The sequence below is a fragment of the Caretta caretta genome, chromosome 26 (genome assembly GCF_965140235.1).
Source record: "Caretta caretta isolate rCarCar2 chromosome 26, rCarCar1.hap1, whole genome shotgun sequence".
Classification (NCBI taxonomy): domain Eukaryota; kingdom Metazoa; phylum Chordata; order Testudines; family Cheloniidae; genus Caretta; species Caretta caretta.
In genome coordinates this window covers 13,011,917-13,033,440 of record NC_134231.1, presented here as the reverse complement: position 1 = coordinate 13,033,440, position 21,524 = coordinate 13,011,917, and the positions used below count along the sequence as shown (strand labels likewise).

At 43.5% G+C, this 21,524-nt stretch overlaps 1 protein-coding gene across 15 annotated transcripts in view; it reads right to left on the bottom strand.

Annotated features, from left to right (window-relative positions):
* The window catches only part of SLC4A5 (solute carrier family 4 member 5), a 129,513-nt gene extending 108,519 nt beyond the window's left edge, over nt 1-20,994 (bottom strand). For 3 of the 15 annotated variants that reach the window (XM_048829223.2, XM_048829224.2, XM_048829220.2), the window contains exons 1-4: nt 16,995-20,993; nt 16,518-16,653; nt 4,167-4,262; nt 2,872-3,063 (exon numbers count right to left, since the gene is read on the bottom strand). In XM_048829223.2, the coding sequence (XP_048685180.1) occupies nt 2,872-3,063; nt 4,167-4,239 (265 nt within the window). In that variant the 5' untranslated portion in view covers nt 4,240-4,262; nt 16,518-16,653; nt 16,995-20,993. Of the gene's footprint in view, nt 1-2,871; nt 3,064-4,166; nt 4,263-16,517; nt 16,654-16,994 lie in introns of all 15 variants that reach the window. The other 12 variants (XM_048829217.2, XM_048829230.2, XM_048829218.2 and 9 more) reach the window with 6 other exon arrangements.
* Between the last annotated feature and the right edge of the window lie 530 nt (nt 20,995-21,524).

Below are 21,524 nucleotides of genomic sequence, written 5' to 3'. Positions count from 1 at the left end.
TGAAGACAAGCCTGCGCTATCATTTAGCTTTAATGCACGGCCTCAATATGCAAGTCACACTGAATAACTAACTGGGACACTAGGCTTTGCCAAGTGAAAGAAAACAAAAAGTTTAAGTATAAAGAATTACAGGCATGATTTCCAGACTGGTACTCTGGTTTTACAAGTGCACTTTTGCCAGGGAATTGCTGGAATGCTTTGCCAGTGAAAAGCATGAATGAATTGCAAGCAGAATCTCTGGTGAGTACAGAATTGTGCCCTTAAAAAGAGAGGATTGAAAAGCAAATCCCGATAGCCTGTCACTTTTTGTGATCCAGCTCCTACAGCAGTTTGGTTTAGTGCACTCATAAACGAGCAAAAAAAGAAGAGAACATCTATATTGGGGCTAAATCGAAGATTGACAGCTATTTTGCTATGTAAAATGTTAATCTTTCCTAAGGAGCTTTAAAAACTAGACTGGACAAGGCTCTGGGGAATAAACTGTAGGGAACAATCCTACTCTGGTGAAGAAATAGACTAGATGTGACCCAATAGGGTCTTTACTGTCTCTAACAACTATGATTACATGACACCTTGAAATGTATTAGAGCAATGAATACATTTTATGCTAAATTCTGGTCATTCTGCTAACTCACCCTCCCACTCATCCTCCTACCCCCGCCAGTCTTCTCTGTTCACCTGTCATGTCCTGTCTGACATCTAGTCTGTGAGTTCTCTTGGACAGGGACTCTCTTTTTTGTTATTTTCTTTGCACTGCATAGTATAATGGGGCCCTGATCCTCAGCTTCGGTTCCTAGATGCTACTGCAATTAGAATAATAAACTAGGAGAAATAATAATACCTAGCTCTTATATAGTGCTTTTGCATCAGTAGATCTCAAAGCACTTTATAAATGTTGCAATTAAGTCAGGATGGAAAAAATGCAAAAAGTCAGGAAACGGTCAGCAAAAAGGCACTGCATTCAGTCATAATTCAATGACCAGAAATATGGACTATTAATTAACTCTGTTGAGTAAGAAGTAGGAAATAACATTAATTACTTACAGTACAACACCACTTTGAAAAGACAGCACTGAAATGAGCTTGCTGCATTATATACTGACTCTTTCAAAGGCTCACATACTACATCTGCTCTGCTTACAAACAAAAAGGGGTGTTTTCAAATTGCTGCTGTCATAGGACTTGAAAAATTAAGGCTGTGTTCTTCCTGTTTTGGGTACCGTTTAGAATAGCGAAGAAGAGACCACAATTGTACCTACAGGCTGCAAATGCTACATTCTTTACCATGTTTTATCAGCAGAGAACGAACCCAGGACCTTCAACACTAAAAGCAAGGATGGCTACCATTTGAACTAGAGGAGTACCACATTTGCTATTAGCAGTATTAGGCTCATGTAGGCTTATGTGGACCCGTCACTACAGGAAATACATTACACATGTCACACACAATAATCAGTGGGTGGGTTTCATCAACATGCAGGATGGAGAGAAATTTATTTAGTGCAGCTGGGACACAGGGCATAGCTATGAGTGGTCAGATGAAATTATGCCGAATATCAGGATAAAAGTTTCCTAACAATGAGATCTATTTGGCTGTGCATTTCCTGAGGAAAATGATGGAAGTCCTATTTGGGGGGAGGAGGGCGGTGTAAAATTAGACTGGACAAACCAGTCCAAATATCTCTATTATATTGCATGGAGGATGGGTCCATCAATGGCTATTAGCCAGGTTGGTCAAGGAAGCAACCCCATGCTCTGAGTGTCCCTAAGCCTCCAAATTCCAGAAGCTGGGACTGGATGACCGGGGAAAGATCATTCAAAATTGCCCTGTTGTATTCATTCCCTCTGAAGCATCTGGCACCAGCCACTGTTGGAAGACAGGGTACTGGGCTAGATGGACCATTGGTGTGAGCCAGTGGGGCCGTTCTTATGTTCCAATTCTACAGTCCGAACTTACCTGACAAGTCTGCTGATGCTTCACAAAGCAGAACAGAATCCAGCTCACTCTTCCTAAACTGCATAGGCTGAAAGAGGCCCCAGCAACAAGACCCTTATGCTTCAGCAGCCCTCAGGGGCCTGAACAGACCCTTTGTGGCCAGTGCAGCCACCTATAATTTAGAGAAGCCTTTAGGCCATTCTGTACGCAGCTGAGTACCAAATCGGCCCCTGGCAGCTGTGGGAATTAGGGGACCACAAAGGCAGCTCTGGAATATCTGATCGCTGTCCCCATGTGGTGATGTTAGGCACAAAAGGTTGTGTTAGCCTGAGTGCTACAGAGGACTAAAATTGAGTGAATAATGGGTCCGGGGCTGAATTGGAAAAACAAAAACAAAACAAAAACAAATTCACCAATCTGAGCCAAAATTAAAACTTTTTCAAAAAGTTTCCATTCAATTGAAAAGCTGAAAAAATTTCATTTTCAATCCAGTGGAACGTTTCTATTTACCTCTAAATGATTTTTCCCAATGTTTTGATTCGTTTAGAGTCAACTGAAATGTTTTCAGTCAACTTCAAATGATTTTGTTTTTTACTTTTTCATTTTGATTTGGCTGTTTTTGGTGCTTTTCACACTTTTTTTTTAATTGGCCAAATTTGGAATCAAAACACCAATTGGAATCCAAAAGCCGAAAGAAAATGTTTCGACTATTTTGAAATTTGTTTTCAATGGAAACGATTCATTTAATTCAACCTGAATCAATGAATAGTTGCAAGCCCTGAAAAACGCATTTTTTTTAAATGAAAAACACAATTTGTTGAAAAAACGATGCAAGCATTATAGAGGACCGCGGAGACCACCTCAGGAAATCTGATCTAGCGACAGTCCAATTCCTTCTCTTCTTGATTGCAAGGAATAGCACAACTGGGACTTACTCGTCCTGCTGGCGTTGTCGTTCCCATTGTCGTAGCTTGCCTGCCCTCCTTCATCGGTATCGGATTGGTCCTGGCGCTCATAGAGCCTTTCGTTCTCGCTGGTTTTATCCCGGCTGGAGGTGGATCTCCGCCTGCGCCTTTTCCTCCTGTAGCCCCGTGGCTTTGGCACCCCGATGTAAATGGAATGGTAGTCTGCAATGGAGAGAAAAAAGAAACCCACCAAGGAACTTCGCATGGAGCAGCAGGGCTCTGGGCGTACAACCCTCACCGCTTTTCACCTGTGAATAGAAGCCAGCACTTCCATATGGTCTCCCCACCCATCTCCCATTAGGCCTGAAACACCAAACATTACTATCGTGCTAACAAGGATGTCTGGCTACTCCCAAACCCATCGATGCCATGGAGTCCACAAGTAGGCATGCCCTTGGGTTTTGAGTCTCATTGGCACCCCCAGAAGCACCATTACACACACCCCCACTGATACATCAGGGTGGAAAGGATGTTTTTACTTATTTAAATGGAAACAACAAATTGTATCCATTCGGCCTTGAATTTTGGGTGAAATTTGGCATCACTTCAAGGAATATTACCCTGTTAGGTAGTCTTCAAACCAACTGAACAGCCCTATTCTGAGATGCGCTGAGTAGCTGCAGCTTCCACTAAAGTGGTGGGTGCTGAACGCCTCCCAGGATCAGTCCCCAGCTATATATTAGGAAGTCCAAGGCAATGTTTCTCAAAGTCAAAAATGTTCATGTCCCCCATACTGTTAACATAGGTACATTTAATATAAAAGCAAAAAAAAGTAAGTCTGTGTGTGTTTTGAGAAGTTGATAGAGAATACTTGACTTTGAAGAGTAAGGGTGTGTGAGGAGTGAGATTTTTCTCTTTTCTTCAGAGCAAATACAGTTTTCAATGCCTTGCAACCCCTTTGGTTGTCATGACCCATGAGCTGAGAAACATTGGTCTGTGGATAGATAGGGCATTAGACTAGGACTCAGGAGATCTGGGTTCAATTCACAGCTCAGCCACAGAGTCCCTGTGTGTCCATGAACATGTCACTTAGAGCTGTCCGGGGCCTTAGTTCTCCACCTGTAAATGGAGATAGCACTTCCCTACCTCCCAGGAGGGTTTGGGAGAACAAATCCATTAATGATTGCGACATACTGCAGTGATGAGGGCCACATAAGTATGTAGGTAGATCGATCACTGAAGTCAATGGGAGTTTTGCCATTTACTTCAGTGGGAGAAGATCAGCCTCCAAAGGCAAACTGTGGAACACCTGGAATTTTTCTTACCTTCTTCATCATCATATCTCTTCCTAGAGTTGCTGAGACCTCTCTCACTCAGTCCATCATCTTCATCCATCATGACTGCACCACTAGAGGAAAGAGCTGACGGATTCAAGGGGGAGAATAAAGAAAATAATTAGAACATGGCTTTTAAGAAAAAACATTTTCATTTTAGATCAATAAGAGATTCTTTAGAGAGAGGCATTTGGCTCCACATCAGTGGTAACAGACGATTATTAAAATTGTCATCTTTTTGGGGTGGGGCCAGCCTTTAGTTTTGTGTTTGTACAGCGCCTGGCAGAGTGGGGCCCAGTCCTTGTTCTAGATGCTCCTGCAATACAAATAAATAATAAATCAATACTGACGAAGGCTGGGGTATCCTGCCGACCCCCTGAGGTGGTTCTGCCGGATCTGGGCTAAGACATGTTGCTGGGGGACAGCGTGGAGGACATTGCTGAATAAAATATTTGTGTAACAGTAGTGCCTACAGACCCCAACAGAGATGGCGGCCATTGTGCTAGGCGCAGGACAGTCAGCTGGTGAGAGACAGTCCTTGCCCCAAGAACTTACAGCCTAAATAGACAAGACAGGCAAAGCATTGGAGAGAGGCAGGTCTCAAGACATTGTTTCATTCTGTGTTTGTACAGGGCCTAGTAAAATGGGTTGCTCGTCCATGATTGGGGCTCCTAGCTTCTACTGCAATGCGCATAAATAATTACAGAGGAAATATTTAATAAACAAGAGGCCTAAATTCACAGATGTGATTGTGTTTTTAATATTTTTGTAAGGGAACTAGCTAGGTTAGGAGACTTGTAATGAGATACAGAAGCTATCTGAGCTGTAGGGACCTGATCCAACTCCCATTAAAGTCAAGGAAAAGGCTTGCCTTTTTATTACTTTTTATTATTTGTATTCCTGTAGCATGTAGGGGCTCTATCATGGACCTGGACCCCACTGTGCTAGGCGCTGTACAAACATAGAAAAAATGGTCCTTTTGATTCTCATTTGGGCTGCACCAGGCCATACATCACCAAATTCAAATGTGACTCATGGCAATGGGTGGTCAAAAGCCGTTGCTATCAAATGTTCATCTGGTGACTTGGGCAACAAGAGGGTCTCAGCTCAGTTCCGAGCATCAACATCACAACCACTGATTAACTGGCTGTCTCAACAGAAAGGCCAAGAACCAGACAGGCCATGGAGACTGAACTACACACTTGCTCCTAGAGATAGTGACACATATGGCAATTTCCTGAAATATCTTTGGGAGAACTCATTGTGGGTCCGAGACTGTATGAAATTCCACTGGGGAGAGTGACCACAGCCCTCCAGGAACGAAGAACAGTGGCTGGAAGTGGAGGGATGATTAGGCAAATTTACTCAGGTTTTAACATGTCCATAGGGGCCCCGCCACCTGGAGAGGCTAACATAGACGGCTTCAAACCAGATTCTCCAGAAGCCACCGGACAAAGAAAGGACTTTTGGATAAATAGCCTGAGTTTAAACTAAGGGCTCTTTCAGATCCAGCCAACAGACAGGACCTTTTGTCCAAGGCAGGGGCCAGGAGTCTCAGTCCTTAGGGAACGGTTGGAAAGACTGACGCCTGTCAGAGCCTGAGATTGGAGTTGGCGGGGGGTGGGAAATGCATGTTTTTTAGCAAGCATGTATGCTTTTAATATGTTTTAACTGTAATGCTTTCCCCTTAAAAGTGCTTGTTTAGAAAGACCTGTGGGCTAACTTGTAACTGCTGGCAATTCCGCTGGTCACAGGCTTTAAAGAGTATGCTGAGCGCAGATGCTGGCCTGGTTAGGTAGACTGGCTTGCAGGGGATATCACAGTTTTCAGAAGCAAAAGGCTAGTTGTTATAGCAGTGGGACTGGGAGACAGAAGGCCTGGGTTCGAGTGCAGACTTTGCTTTGAGACTTCTGGAAAGTCATTCCACCTCTCTGCCGAAGTTTCCCTCCCCCCCCACAGCATCTGAAAAAATGATACTGACCTCCATTTATGAAGTGCTTTGAGGATGAAAACAAAAAAGTATTTAAAAAGTGATCTACAGATGCAAAGTATTATTGTCCTGCTGCTTCTCTTAAGTGAAATATGCATTTTCACCATGCACCGACACATTTTGGTAAACATTTGCCCAGCTTTTGCTCATAATTCTCACATACTGTCTTATTTTGAATGGAGTTTTTGCGTTTTCATCAAGAATAATAATTAGTTTCCTAATTATCTCACCTACACTGATTGCCCTTCACACTTGATGAAGGCGAGAGGATGGTACTAGCAGTGGCAGTAAAATCAATGCCTTTCAAAGTCACTTTGAGAGTGGTCAGATAGCCAGCTCTGGGCTCCGAGTACCATTGCAAACTAACGGCCAGCTCTTGTTTTCTCAACAAAAGGCATAAAACATTATCAGAGCTGATCAGTTAAAAAAAATAAATAAAGATTTGCAAAATTAATAGTAAATAAAAGTACTGAGTTCAGGTTGTTGAGGGAAACATGGTCATGTTGTTATTCTCTATTTGCACACCAGGTATGTGTGGAAGTGAAAAATCTTTACAAATGATTATCTGTCCATATATTCAGACCATTATCCCAGTTTAAAAGCTGCAGTCAGCCAAACAGAATAACCCTGTCATTTATCATCTTATTTATATTACAGTAGCATTGAGAAGCCCCAACCAAGCTTGGGGCTCTATTGTGATCGGTGCTGTGCAAAAATCAATATTAGAGGTAGTCCTTGTCCCACGTCAGTGAATCAGGGTTTATTTACAGTTTTTGCACTGATTTAACTAAATCAATAGGTTTCTTTCTATTTAGTTAAACCAGGGCAACCCCCAAGGGTGGACTGATTATAGTGGTATAAAGATGTTTCCGATGGCAAGTGCGTCCACTGACTGAGGATGTTCTGCTTGAAGTGGCATTTCCCCATGTCAGACCAGGTTACAAAACAAGGGGCCTGCTCCAAAGCCTATTGAAATCAATGGGAGTCTTCAAATCAACTTCAGGGCTTTGGATCGGGCTTGGTGCCCAATCTTGCTGCGACTGAATTAAATGGCCTAGCTTCAATGGGAGACCCTAAATGATTCCCTCTTAGAAAGCAGAGCTCTTGGTGTATTTTTGGGCTGAATCCTTAGATCCAGACTACTTCACTGTTACACAGGCAAAATGTCTATGGACTCTGTGGGTGTCTTTGCTTACATAAGTGCAGCTGGATTTGATCTTTGTATATGGCCAGGTCCATAAACAAGAACCTGGTCTGTCCATTGCACTTAAGGTACAAGTCAAGGGCATGTTACTAATAAAAAATAAAACTGTTTCTCATTCCTAGATATGGGTGGGAGTGTTCTCTAGATTATCTTTTTTTTTTTTTTTTTTTAAATTCATGTTGGTGGGCTTGGCCCTAAAAAGTGAATCAATTTCAACCTCCTGGAACCCTACAAAAACAAACCAGCATGACAGCCCAACACACCGAGAAACCCTACAAAAACCAAGCCATTCGGCCACCACTTATAAGTAGCCTCACAATAATAAGCCAATGAGCGCAGCCAAATATTCACCGTAACTGGAAAATTAAATTTAAAAAAACAAACAAAACAAAAAGATAATAACCACACATCCCTTACAGAACACTTTTCCGCATAGATCTCAGGGTGCCTTACAAAAGGTGGATCAGTGTCATTAGCCAGAGCTGACAGAGGAGGAGCTAATGTCACAGTAGAGAACAGAATTTGGGTTTCTTGACTGCCAGCCTAGTCCTGAGCCGTTGACATACACTGCCTCCCCAGTGGAGGAAGAAGGCTCAAAGTGTTTCAGATAAGAATTGTATTTAGGCCATAGAGAATAATAAATGCATACTGCAACATTCTTTAAAAAAATACAGTTTATTGGGTCTGATTTTCAGGATGCTGAGATGCAAACTGCTCAGTTTGGGTATTCAGTTACCACAACTATGTGCGCCAGATTGGGTGTGTATCTAGCACCATTTATGCAGATAAACACCCTCTTTTGGATATACAATTGTGCACACAGTGAGTGCTCAAACTGCACTCGTGCAAATGTAATCTGACATCAGGCCTTGATTTCATGAAACTAAGGTTATCTGGTTATATTCCAGGATTTGAAGTGAAGATGGGAAAGTGATGTTAGAAAATGTGTGATGGGAAACAATCACAGGTACCGTGAGGAACAGAAAGGGTCTAGCCAATATAAATGTCAGACTAGGATTTGGGATGGGTGACTCAGCTGATAGATAAGAGAACCTGAAACCGTGACAGCCCCTTCTAGCTCACCCTCAAAGAAATCCTGACAATCTGAAACCAAGCAACCACATAAATAAGCTTAATCCAAATCAGAATTTACTCCTTGAGAAATGAGAATAGTCAGAGACTATGAGGTCCATAAGGGACTTGGTTATTGATATCAATTGTATATGGAAGGTGCTCAGATACTAGGTGATGGAGGACCATATAAAACCCTAAGGCCACTTAAAAGTTTTGCTGGCATAGCTATGTTGGTTAGGGGTGTGATTTTTTATTTATTTAAGACATGACCTAGCTATGCCTGCAAGAACCCTAATATATGCAGTTACACCAGAAAAAAAACCCCCAAAAAACAGACAAAAACCCACAGATTTTGCCGATATAACTTATTTTGTTTCCCGAACCAGGAAAAGCTACACAAACCAAAGGATTTATTTTGCTACTACAATTGCATCTACACTAGGAAGTTTTTACCACTATAGCTATACTGGCAAAACTTTTAAGGGTACATAAGAACAGCCATATTAAGTCAGACCAAGGGTCCATCTAGCCTAGTATCCGGTCTTGTGACAGTGGCCAATGCCAGGTGCCTCTGAGGGAATGAACAGAGCAGGTAATCGAGTGATCCATTCCCTGTTGCCCATTTCCAGCTTCTGGCAAACATAGGCTAGGAGGACACCATTCCTGCCCATCCTGGCTAACAGCCATTGATGGACCTATCCTCCATGAATGTATCTAGTTCTTTTTTGAACCCTGTTATAGTCTTGACCTTCACAACATCCTCTGGCAAGGAGTTCCACAGGTTAACTGTGTGTTGTGTGAAAAAATACTTCCTTTTGTTTGTTTTAAAGCTGCTGCCTATTAACAAGACAAGGCCAAAGACAGAAAGGAAAAAGGCAGCGATGGGGCATGAAAGGAGGACAAAGAAACAAGTGATAGGTACCGGAGATGCAGAAGGGAGTGAAAAGAATGGACTGGAAGGGTAGACTTCTTATACCATATATAGTGTAAGAAATAACAATCCCTTCTAAACCAAAGGTAAATCAAGTCTAATTCCATCCTGGGGTCTTCAACAAACCATCTGAGCTTAACTTTTCTGATCTATGATGTCTGGTATTAGGATGTGCTGCCATGAAGTTGTGCTCTTTCTAAATGCCTTTTTGAGTAGGGAGTCTTCTGAAGGGACACATTTTGCATCTCTGCAAAGGGCCCTTGTTAACATGGCCACCAAGACTCTGGTAAACAGGAACAAATATAATCTGCATCCTGATTGTATGCGGCGTTATTCTCTTGTCCTTTTCTACTGGTTCACTAAGAGATAGATCCAGACAAAGCTGTTTCTATGGTCTGTTCTACACTTATCGGCAATCCGGCGAGGATGATTTCTTTCACATGTTTTATTTTTCATGGGTCCTTTGGTGACTGAGGAGTCCGATCTTTGAGCCACAGGCAGATTGGCAGACATTGTAAGTGGTTTTGGAAGACAGGGTCGGGCCACAATCGCTCCATGATGGTTGTCTTTCCTTTCTTTTCCAGTCTTTTTCTGCAACCAGGGCAAGGCAGTTTTCCCCAACAGTGGACGTTCCCTCTCTGACAAGTCTTCCCCAGTTATCCCTCTCCTGGGCTGCTGTCTCCCAGCGTGTGGCGTCACTTATACCAACATAGCTATACCAGTCATGGATGTGCAAAAAAAAAAAACAAACACAAAAAAAACCCCTTACACCGTCTAGTGACTCAGCTATGGCAACAAACCCCCTAGTGTGGACGTAGTTATGCTATTAGAAGAGAGTGTTTGTCGGCACAGCTAATGTGGTCAGAGAAGTGGTGTCCCTGTACTGGCAGGGAAAACCTTCTGTTGACAGATGCTGCATCTACATTAGGCAGCTAAAACACCTTCTGTTGACACCTGAGGCCCCTACACTGGGGCCTATGCTGCCACAGACACTGTAGTGTAGACACAGCGGACTATAAATATTCTTTAGAGAGTTTCATAATTAAACACATGTACATCTACTGCCCACGAAGACGTTTCGGGGAATGTTGCGAGCAAACGAAAAAGCGGGCGTGACACAATGGAAAATGCTTCTCAAATATGCAGGCTAACATGCTGTATCCATCCACACTGCCACATTTGGAATGTTTCTACATATCTAGATCCACGTGCGCACGCAGATATTTTTGTTAGCTTCAGATGTTTTAATCTCAATGTACAGAACTTTATCTGCTTATACGGTCTCCATCACAGTTGTATCCGAGCCCTGGCCTCTACAAAATTACAGCATGTCAGTTTAACTACATCACTCTGGGGTGTGGAAAAATCCACATGGATTATAATGACCGAATCCCCGGTGTAGATAGCTTGACGGGAGGGCTTCTCCCATCGACATAGCTACTGCCTCTCGGGGAGGAGAAGTATATATGCCGACTGGAGAAGCTCGCCCTTCGGCGTAAGTAGCATCTTCACTATGTACGCATCGGTGCCGTGCTGTAAGTGTAGAAACCCCTTGAGTAGCTGCCAAGCATTTCAAAATAGAAATAACGTTCTCTCTCCAGCTTCCAAGCCTACGGGAGAAAAACGCAGTTCAATAGTAACTACTGATTATCACCTTGTTTTAAACATTTGGAGAGATTCCCACAGCATGAGGCTGGTGCTCCTAGAGTTTCTATTTGTACAATAGAAATATATAAACATTGGGGAGGGGAATTTCCTCGCGTTTATGTGCATGAGTAGAATTTATAGACACTGACAACAGGCACTCTAGCAATAAAAAGAGAGAGAGAGAGACAGACTCTTCAGATTAAAATACATAACATCTAAAAGTCACTCATATTCCACAAGAGCATTCCTTAAAAATCATGACAACTATGCGATAGATTATTGTAGGGCAAGAGAAAAAAAACAAACATTACTTTTCTTAGAGGAGCTGTCATCTTATTACACACCAAAGTGATACAATTAAGGATAGAACACCAAGAGCAGTGAAGCAAATCCATTGAGGACCCTGGGTATTCACTCGAGCGGCTAGCCCGTGCCACCATGGCTATCATTATTCAGGCTAGCTGGATCAGAGCTAGCTCAGGTGTCCCTACACATGCTGCAGTCACACCTCTGACTGCAGTGGAGACTTACCCTAACACGCGCCTTAGTTGAACTTTATTACACAGATGTTACTAACCGGCACTGTTTGGACCCACAACGTTCCATAAAAGAGCTCTAGTTTTAATAGGCAACCTTACCTTCTAATCCCTTGAAATGTTCAAAACTAAGCAGAAGGGGGATGTCCAGCAGCCGATCTGCAAAAGCTCTAGGATGAAAGAGTCCTGGGTGCTGCAGGGTGAGGAAGCCTAGTTTGTCTTGACAGAGAAAACTACTGATGAAAGCATGGTATTGACTTCTAATGTCAAAGGCGCGAGTTAAAATGTGTTTTGCGCAATGTTGATTGACTTTTAGAGCGGAGCAGCATCACACCACATCACAGGACACAAATAGATCTCAGTGGAGGATGTGACATGCGAACAAGCGAGGACCTAGCCTTGTACAAATCATAACAACAAATGAAGGGAAAACCAGCAAGAGCATAAAAACAGAGCCATCAAATTCTAACCTGGTCCCTCTTCTGTGCTGCCCAGGGCATCCTGTCTTGGGTGCATCAGTCTTGCTTAGACTGTCATTTTCCCCCCTTTGGACAGTAACTGTCTTCATTTAGCGTTTTGTACAATGTAAAATACGCTATCAGCGCTTAAGAAATGATCAACAGTAATAATAATGAAGCAAAGTTGTACTGCACAGGATGGTCCAATAAAAACCTATACACGAAAAGCCCCACTGAAGTCTATGGCAGCCTGATCAGATCAGGCTCATGGGCTTTTAGATTATAGTTACTTTTTAAAAATAAAAACAGATAATTGCATTCCAGGCCATTTAGCAATCTCCGAATTTTGTCTTTTTTTGTGAAATGTTCACAAAATGAGAGCTTCCACCCCAACTGCCCCCTGCAAGAACACCCAACTTTGAAATGCAAACAAACAAACAAAAACGATTTTCACTGAAATTGCATTTTGAAAAGTCAATAATTTTGAAGGTTTCAGCGGAGTATCAAACCAATTTTTGCTGAAAATGGGCCCAATTTCCACTCCCTAATGGCCTTCCAAAAGAAATAATGGAACTAACATGACATTTGCTGCCACCACATTATTCACTCTGCTTGCATGTTGCATCCCTTCCCTCCCACTCCGTGTCGTTCTTGTCTATTCAGATGACAAGTTTGGTTCTTTGGACAGCACCTAGAACTATGGAGTCCTTGTCCATGACTGAGGCTCCTAGGCGTCCAAACAACAAATAAAAACCCTGATTTAGGATAGCGGGGCTAAAAATAGCAGTGTAGACACTGGGATCAGAATGGAGCCTCAGCTCTGAGGCCCTGCGAGACCTGGGCTCTGAGACCTTTTAGGCTGGGCCCTGCGAGCCTGAGTTAGCTGACCCAGGCTCTGAGGATCGGTGCTGAGGGGGTTTTGATTGCAGCATAGACATACCCTAAGCGTCCGCAGGATTTGGCCCTTTCAATTAGGCTTCTGTTCCTACATCACTTAGATGCCACGAAGGGTCTGATTCTGCAAGGTGCTGAGCACCCTCAACGCATACAGAGTTCAATAAGGATGGAGGGCACTCAGCACTCACAGGATCTGGAGTTAAACACGCCGTTGTGAAGTCCAGTCTCCTGAATTGCACAAATAACGGTATGAATTTTAAATGATGATGTAGGTGCAGCCATACCAGTGACAGGGCCCCTGTCCTAGCAGAGGAGGGACTCCCGAAAAACCAAGCTGAGAGTAACCTCTGCCTCTGCTCTCTCTGAGGCAGGAGAGCAGGTGCTGAGAATGAACTGCTGTGTGATGCAGGGCTTTGCGGGCGTCCATCAGCTGCTTGCAATGGCTGCAAGTCTGGCCCCACTGTGATATACGGAAAACCACTGCCCATCAACCCTTCTCTGTTTGAATGAGGACCTTGTCACTGCACTGATTGCACAGAGGTCTGGACCAAAACCACGGATTAGAACCACCGCCTAAGATCTTATGTTTGTTGGGACCATTAGAAATAGGGACCAGCTGGAAAATTCAGATCAGGGCTCTGATTTTTAACACCCTAGAGTTCTGATGTGTTGAGCTAGTATTTTTCATTTGGGTTTCTCTCAAATGGAACCGTGCATTTCCAATGGGCTTCTGTCCTAAATCCTCCATGGATTCAAATTCTGATCTCAGTTTTGAGTTTGTTATGATCTCGCAAAATGGGGTACGTTTCATATGGCTTTAGGTTTTCCTGAGATTATTGCACACATCCCTGTGCTTTACATGGAGACATCCATTTATATGCATACACACACAGATTATCTGAGCTGTCCAGTTTTATTTCACGCCTGGGCTGTTCAGATCTACTTATCCTTTTAACATGAAATATCAATAAATCTGCATCACAGCTGTCAAAATAATTTCTGGATAGCTAGTCACACTGGTAAAGAGAAACAGGAATGGGAAGTGACATTTTGCAGCTTAAGATAATGTGATAGGGGCTTCCCCGCACCCCCAATTCCTTTTGGGAGATTATTCCACACTCTCTTTTCCTGATATTTGGCCTAAAACTTCTTTTGCTTAGTATCATCCCCCTGGTGATAGTTAAACACCATCCTGCACCGTTTCACTCCCTCCTGAGTGTTTTAGCCCTTCCAACACTTGTATACAATTTTCTTGGAATTGTGTCCTCAATGGAAATGAAGATGATCCATTTCTAGAGACAAAACTGCACGGTAATCAGGAATAATCCTGCATTCACTGGGGGGATGGACTTGCCTCTTACTCCTAGATACCTTTCCCATCTCTACTTTCTATGGTTCTGGTATTCTAAAGGCTAAAGCGGCGGGACTAGGAGCCAGGACTCCTGGGTTCTCTTTCTGATTAACTTTTCTGTACCAAATCTGTAGCATTTACTCACTTCACAGGAAGAAAAGGAGTACTTGTGGCACCTTAGAGACTAACAAATTTATTTGAGCATAAGCTTTCGTGAGCTACAGCTCACTTCATTGGATGCTCATCCGATGAAGTGAGCTGTAGCTCACGAAAGCTTATGCTCAAATAAATTTATTCATCTCTAAAGGTGCCATATGTACTCCTTTTCTTTTTGCGAATACAGACTAACACGGCTGTTTCTCTGAAACTTGTCACTTCATAGGGATGTTCTGAGTCTTAATTAGTTTTTCCTAACGTGTACACTGCCAGGGATCTCAAAACAAATTCAAGCCTACACCCCATCCCCGGTTAGTGGTCTCACAATGATAAATTGCATCTTTAAACAGTTTGCAAATCCATCTCTCTGGAGACTCCTTACATCCCAAACTTCTGACCTGCTTTGAAAGGTGCCATTGCAGAAAAACCAAACCTGGCCCCAAACCATTTCTTTACTCCTCATGTGGATTCCTCCCCACCCTATGCCCTGAATTTATATTGATCTGAGGTGCAAGATGGGTCCTGTATCAGTCACAGGTTTAAGGTCCAATATCATTAGTTTAAAGGGCTGGATATCCCAAAGAAGAATCCTCCCTTTGCACGGCATTTGTTTCTAACCTTGGTAAATTGGAAAGCATCAGACTAACACTGACATTCTGGGTTTAGGTCATTTAAGAGTTTCATTCATTATTTTTATATTACTGTGGCCCCTACATACTGCAAGCAAGATCAGAGCTCTATTTCTTCTAGATGCTTTACATTCAAGCTGGTCAGGAATTTTTCAGTAAAATGCTAATTTGTTTAAACCAAAACTTTTCATGAGAGTCAGTTTCAACAAAGTTAGGCATGCAAAAAGATTTTCAAAACTTTTTTCCAAATTCTCGAAACATCCCATTTTGACATTTTCTAAATGAAACATTTCAGTTTTCCAGTTCCAAATAACTTTGTTTTCACATGTACGCTAATTATAGAACGTTTTTAAATAGTAAAAAAACACAAATATTTAAAAATGATCAAAACTAAACATTTTGATTGAACTCCCCCCACCCCCTTCAGATTTTCAGTTTGTAGACGTTTTCAAAACTTTGATTTTTGGTCCCAATTTGGGCTGGGAAAAATTTCTGAAATCTCAAAAATGTTAATGGGATAGAGAAATCATTTCCTGTCAAGCTCTCCTGCGTAGACACATAGGAAGACAGTGTCTACACCCCAAAGATTTTACAAGACAAGATGGACAAATGGTAGGAGAAAAGAAATCTCTCCGTTTTGCAGATGGGAAACTGAGGCACAAGAGAGGAAGTCATAGAATCACAGAATATCAGGGTTGGAAGGGACCTCAGGAGGTCATCTAGTCCAACCCCCTGCTCAAAAGCAGGACCCATCCCCAATTAAATCATCCCAGCCAGGGCTTTGTCAAGCCTGACCTTAAAAACTTCCAAGGAAGGAGATTCCACCACCTCCCTAGGCAACGCATTCCAGTGTTTCACCACCCTCCTAGTGAAAAAGTTTTTCCTAATATCCAACCTAAACCTCCCCCACTGCAACTTGACCAAGGTCACAGAGGGAGTCTCAGGCAGAGGTGGGAGTTCAATCCAGATCCCCCAAGTCCAGTTCATCGCCTTAACCACAAGACCAGTGCTCCACACCCCATTTTGAACTCCCTGCTAGCATGGAATCTCAATTGCTCGACCTCAAGTTAACCTGGACACCGACAATTCTTAGTCCTTGTCTATAACAAAGTGACAATATGCAACAGTTCTGCCCCCAGAAAAATGCTACATACTAAATTACAATGCAACCATTTTTATTAGTAGATTCTTTTTTAAAGCGCTGACACTAGGATTTTGAGAAACTCTGGGGACAGCTCACTTTTAGTGCCACTGAAGCTGCACCCTGTTTATGCCAAACGTGGACCTGTCCCTTTTGGCTGAAGGACCAGATTTCTCTCTGAATTGTATCTTAAGAATGGTTTAGTGAAAAGCATAAGCAGATGGTATTCTTCCTGTCCACAAGATGGTACTACAGCCCCACACTTTCCCTCACCGCATGCCATGCAGCAATGGGCTGTTGGTGCAGTCCACATCATTACTCACTTTACCTTGTGTGTTTTTCAGGCTCCATTTTTCTTCAGCCTTTGTGAAACCTCCACATTCCCAGATCTCTCCATGGCAGTCATCTCACAGCTGGGCCTCTCCGAGCAAGCGCCTGGGTGAGCGCTACTGAAAAGGTTACTCCTGAAATGTTAAGGGGAGAGGGGGAAAAAAAAAAAAAAAAAGTCACATAGCTCATAAAAATGTCTATAAATTGCTTTTGAAAAGTACCTATATGCCTGAGAGCACAGACACTTTCCTGAACACAATCCCATTTTTAAAAGCTGTAAGTATTACTATTAATCTTCACTGGGAGAAATTACCAAATTCTAAAGGGCTCTTTAATCTAGCGGAAAAAGGCAGAACAAGAACCAATGTCTGGAAGCTGAAGTCAGACAAATACAAACTAGAAGAGAGGTGCACATTTATAGCGGGGAGGATGACTAACCATTGGAGCAAGCTACCAAGGGAAGTGGTTTACTCACCATTTCTTGCTGTCTTCAAGTCAAGCCTGGATGCCTTTCTAGGAGATATGCTAGAGCCAAACACAGGTTATTAGGCTCAGCACAGGGGTAACTGACTGCAGTTTAATGGCCTGGGCTGTTTAGATTGTCCCTTCTGGCCTTAAATAATAAATCCATGGAGTTTACGTACAAACAGTGTACTCATAAAAGCGGCATCTTCATGCTCAGCAGATCTGCCCCTTACAAGTGCTGGGTTTTTGCACTGGCTCTGCACAGGGGTGAGTTGCTCTACCCAGCTGAGTCACTTCTGCTGATTTTAATGAGACACAGATGCTTGCCTTGTTATCCTTGAGCAGCAGCTGCAGCTATCGGAGGGTCAGCTAGATTCTCAGCAGGCTCATGCATCAACCACAGAACAAACAGCGAGGGTTGGACTGCAGAATCTTTATCCCTGCCAAAAATGTAAGCAGCAGCAAGAACAGTGTCGGCTTTTCAGAGTCCAGGCTCTGTTTCAGGGCTAGCCCTTAGAAAAATCATCCTTTGTCTTATAAGCTGAGTGAATGCAATTGGGAGAGACTAATATTTGAGCCCCTTATCTGATTCATCACATGTTCTGGTTTCTCCTGTCTCTAACCTGATTCCTCCCTTACCTATGAATGGGATTGCTGTGGGAACTCCACCCCTCTCTCCATTCAGACACTCCTCTTAAGGGCAGGGCTCTCCTAACTCTGTGTAATTAACACACACTCTACTTATAATCACTGTGCAGAGCTTAATATTCCCTTCTATTTATACTGCATATTCCATCTGAAGGATTTCAAGATTTCCGGAAAGTCAGCTCTGTCCTTCTCCCATTGATGCCTCAGGAGTTTTCCCTCTGACTTTAATGGCTTGCAGGCCTGTAACGTACAGGGATAGCATCCCCATTCTCCTGGGCCCCACGTAGAATGCAATCTGCGGCTTCACAAAGGAACGCACCATTTCCCTTCCTGACACGTTATTACATACACTGTTACTGTCCGTCCCCCCTGGCTGTTCTTACAGACTTATGGGTAGGTGACTGCAGGAGAGGAGAAGCAGCCAGTTGGGTTTCCTAGGGCCGGCCAGTTATTCCGGGACAAGGATACTCCTGTCCCACAGAGCAACAAAGCCTTGCAGAAGGGATAGTACCGTAGCTATCTTTCAGAGTGCCTGAGCTTGTCAGGAGAGAGAACACTTGTAGCTACAACCAGGCAGGAGTGTTGCCATCCAGAGACTGATGCCCTGAAAAGTCAGCCCTGGGAAGGCAATTTAGTTCCTTGCTTAAAAATGAACTATATGCTAGTCACGGCAAATAAAAGTATTTGGCACACAGAGCACACTTGGGTCCTACTGATTAAATACTCATTGCCTAGAGCGCTGGTTACTTACTAGACTGCACAGCAGAGAACATTTTAAAGACAGATGATGCCTACTGCCTGTACTTCATTTAAGGAAAAGTAGAGCAAGCCGAACGGTCCATCCACGGATGATCATTTGGACTTGGTAATTGACAGGAAAGGTGCATGCCATATTTATTTAGTTGTGTTCATTTGGAGGATGGATGGTGGAATTATTAATTGCAAATAATGGCTGTTGCAAATGTAGCCCTTCTTTCCTGCTCATGAACTCACCCTGACTTTTGCCAGTGTATCTACGATTTGCCACGTAGTTTGAGTGAACAATTCTCAACCTATCAGTTATTCATAAACTGTTCACTTTGATTATTTCACTATTTGCAGTGTGGGGCTGGTGACTTACTTATGAGCTTTTGCTAGATAGCTAAACTTTTTTAAAAGTGGAGAACAAAAAAGTGCATAACAAATTCTATGAATTTTTGGATTAATACTAATTTACGCTATAATTCACAAAACTCCAAGTAACCGCCACTTGGCGGAATACTTGGCAATCCTGTAAACAACAGTGAACTGAACTTGATTGATAGATAACACAGCTGGCTGGGGAAACTGATATGTTTGGTGATTTTTTAGAAACCTTTCCTACAAATTCCATAATTTTTTCAAAATTTCATCAGAATTCTTCAGAAGTGGAAAAATTCTGACTGGCTGGGTGTCATCATTCTAGTTTGACTCACCCCACCCCACGCAGGTGGGCATGGCATCGCAAGTGAGCCCTTAGCTGGTTTTCCCCTCAGCAAGGGTATGAGCAAGTCCAAACACCCAGTGAAATTCTAAAGCTAAATGCTACCCCTTCGTGCAGGGTCTCCTTTATTCACAGAAAAGCCAAAGCAGAACATAAACAAAACTTTCACCCCAACATCTCCATGGGATGACTAGGTCAATCTTAGGCCATATCTGCCACCTGAGGCCAATGATCGCCTCTACAGGCTCTTCCCATGGGGTTCTCTTGGTTCCAGTCTCTGCCTCTGGGGTTAGGCCTCTTGCTCCTACTGGAGTAATATCCTTCTCTGGAGATGTCCATCCACTGTGCCTCTTCTCCAGAGATAGCAGGTGATCCTTGCCAGGTCAGGCTTCTGGGAAGCATCTGGGAGACCTCCTGGATGAGACCAGGTCCTCTTAGATACCTGCTGACCCCAGTCCCCCTCTCTAGGGGCACCCTCTTACAGGCTCCCCAACCGGGAAGGTCCCCCAGGGAGCTCACCTTCTAGCTCACCCAGACTTTTTCTGGGCACTCCCCTACATAGGAGCCTGCCATCTCCCTTTGGAGTACCCCTCTAACTGAGCTTGGGGAATGTTTATTAGGTCCAGGTGCTCGTTTACTAATCAACCGTCTGGGGCAGCCAATAACCCCAGGTGGGGCCTTCATAAGGCAGTCATGGGCAGAGTGGGCTCTAGCTCCCCAAAAAGAGCAGATTCCCTGGGATGTTTTGGTTGAGAACATGAAAAAAAAATGCCAAAATGTCATCAGTGTACATTTTTTTTTAATAAAAAAATTTCAACAAAAATGTGACTGAAAAATGGAAATTGGAAAATTTCAACCATCTCTAATGGAGAGCAATTATTTTTAGATTTGTGACGAAGGCTCCCATGTATGACTGACTGTATTAATAGAAATCTTGCTTATTGTGATACCTTTGTTCACAGCAAGGCAGAACGAAGGTCTCAGGTGGCTGGATTTCATTGGAATGCCATTATCTATGTATGCAGCAGCTCCATGGGAGTTTCTGCAAACATTCAGGATGAAATCCTAGCCTCTTTGAAGTCAATGGCAAACCTCCCACTGGGGCCAGGACGTCACCGTCAATACTTAAGCCTCGTAAACCCGCTCTGAAGCAAATGAAATGCAACATACCTGTTAAATAGCTGGTGCTGCAGAGAGGTTGAGCAGCACCATTGAATCAGTGGTGGAGCTGGGAACAGAAATCCTGACTTCATGTTCTGTATTATAATCACTAGACTATGCTAGCAATCCTCATTATAGCAAAGCCTCCCCCACCGTTAGGGTGAAGCAAAGGGCGGCGGGAGAATGAAAAGAGATGAGAGACGTCTCTGCATGAAGATTCCTCTGTGTATGGCGCTTACCATCAGCCACCTCCATCCTGAGGGCCATAGCTGGCTTGGTCTCCATTCAGAATACTTCTGCTATTGTTGACTGCTTATCAAACTGCAAAAACGAACACGTCACAAAGCGGCAGCCTTCGTTAGTCATCCTGCAATTGTTATTCCCGGCCCACGCCGGGTGAATTTGAAAGTTCCTGTGATGAATGTTCTAACCTTTCCCAAGCTTGGCTGAGTGAAAGTGTCATAATTGTTTCCTGGCCTGCCCTTTAGCTGGCCAGTATTTCCTTGGACGACTCTTTCTGCCCCCTCAAACGCTGTCTTTTTTCCCCCTGTGGAAACAATTGTGGGTACAGGCTCCTCTCCAGCCTTATCCTTTAAATAACTTGGCACTCTTTTCCACCACAGATTCCACCTGAGTCCCCTCAGCTTTCTGTTGTTCAGTTTACCCTTCGCTATAGTACACTCTCTACTTCCACAGACTGCTGTCCTCAACAGAGGGCATGCGTGACCCATCCTAAAAGTGCATGTCCCCATTCTAATGGCTGGTCCGCATCGGAGGTTTATGAGTCTCATATGGGTTCTGTAAAGGAGACCGGCTCATATGTTTAGTGCTGAAGGTTCTGGGTTCAAATCCCAGAGTTGTGCCATGTTGGGTGGAAAATGGGTTTTGAACCCAAGACCTTCAGTGCCTATATGGACCAGCCGCTAATAGAAGAGGGAGACCCACTCTCACTTAGTGTGGGCTACACATGGTTTTAGGAGGCAGTCTGTGTACCTAGGGTACTTATATGGTCCCCGCTGCCGTAGTATCTGAGCAGCTCACAGGCCTTAATATATTTATCCTTACAACACTGCTGAGAGGCAGGACGGCACCATTATCCTCATTGTACAGATGGGGAACTGAGGCACACAGAGGCCAAGTGGCTTGCCTAAGTTCACCCAGGGAGTCGGTGACAGAGCTGGGACTTGAACTCAGATCCTCGATTAGTGCTTTAATCACTGGACCATCCTTCCTCTAAGTGTGTGGCTAGATCAGGGGCTGTTGAATGGG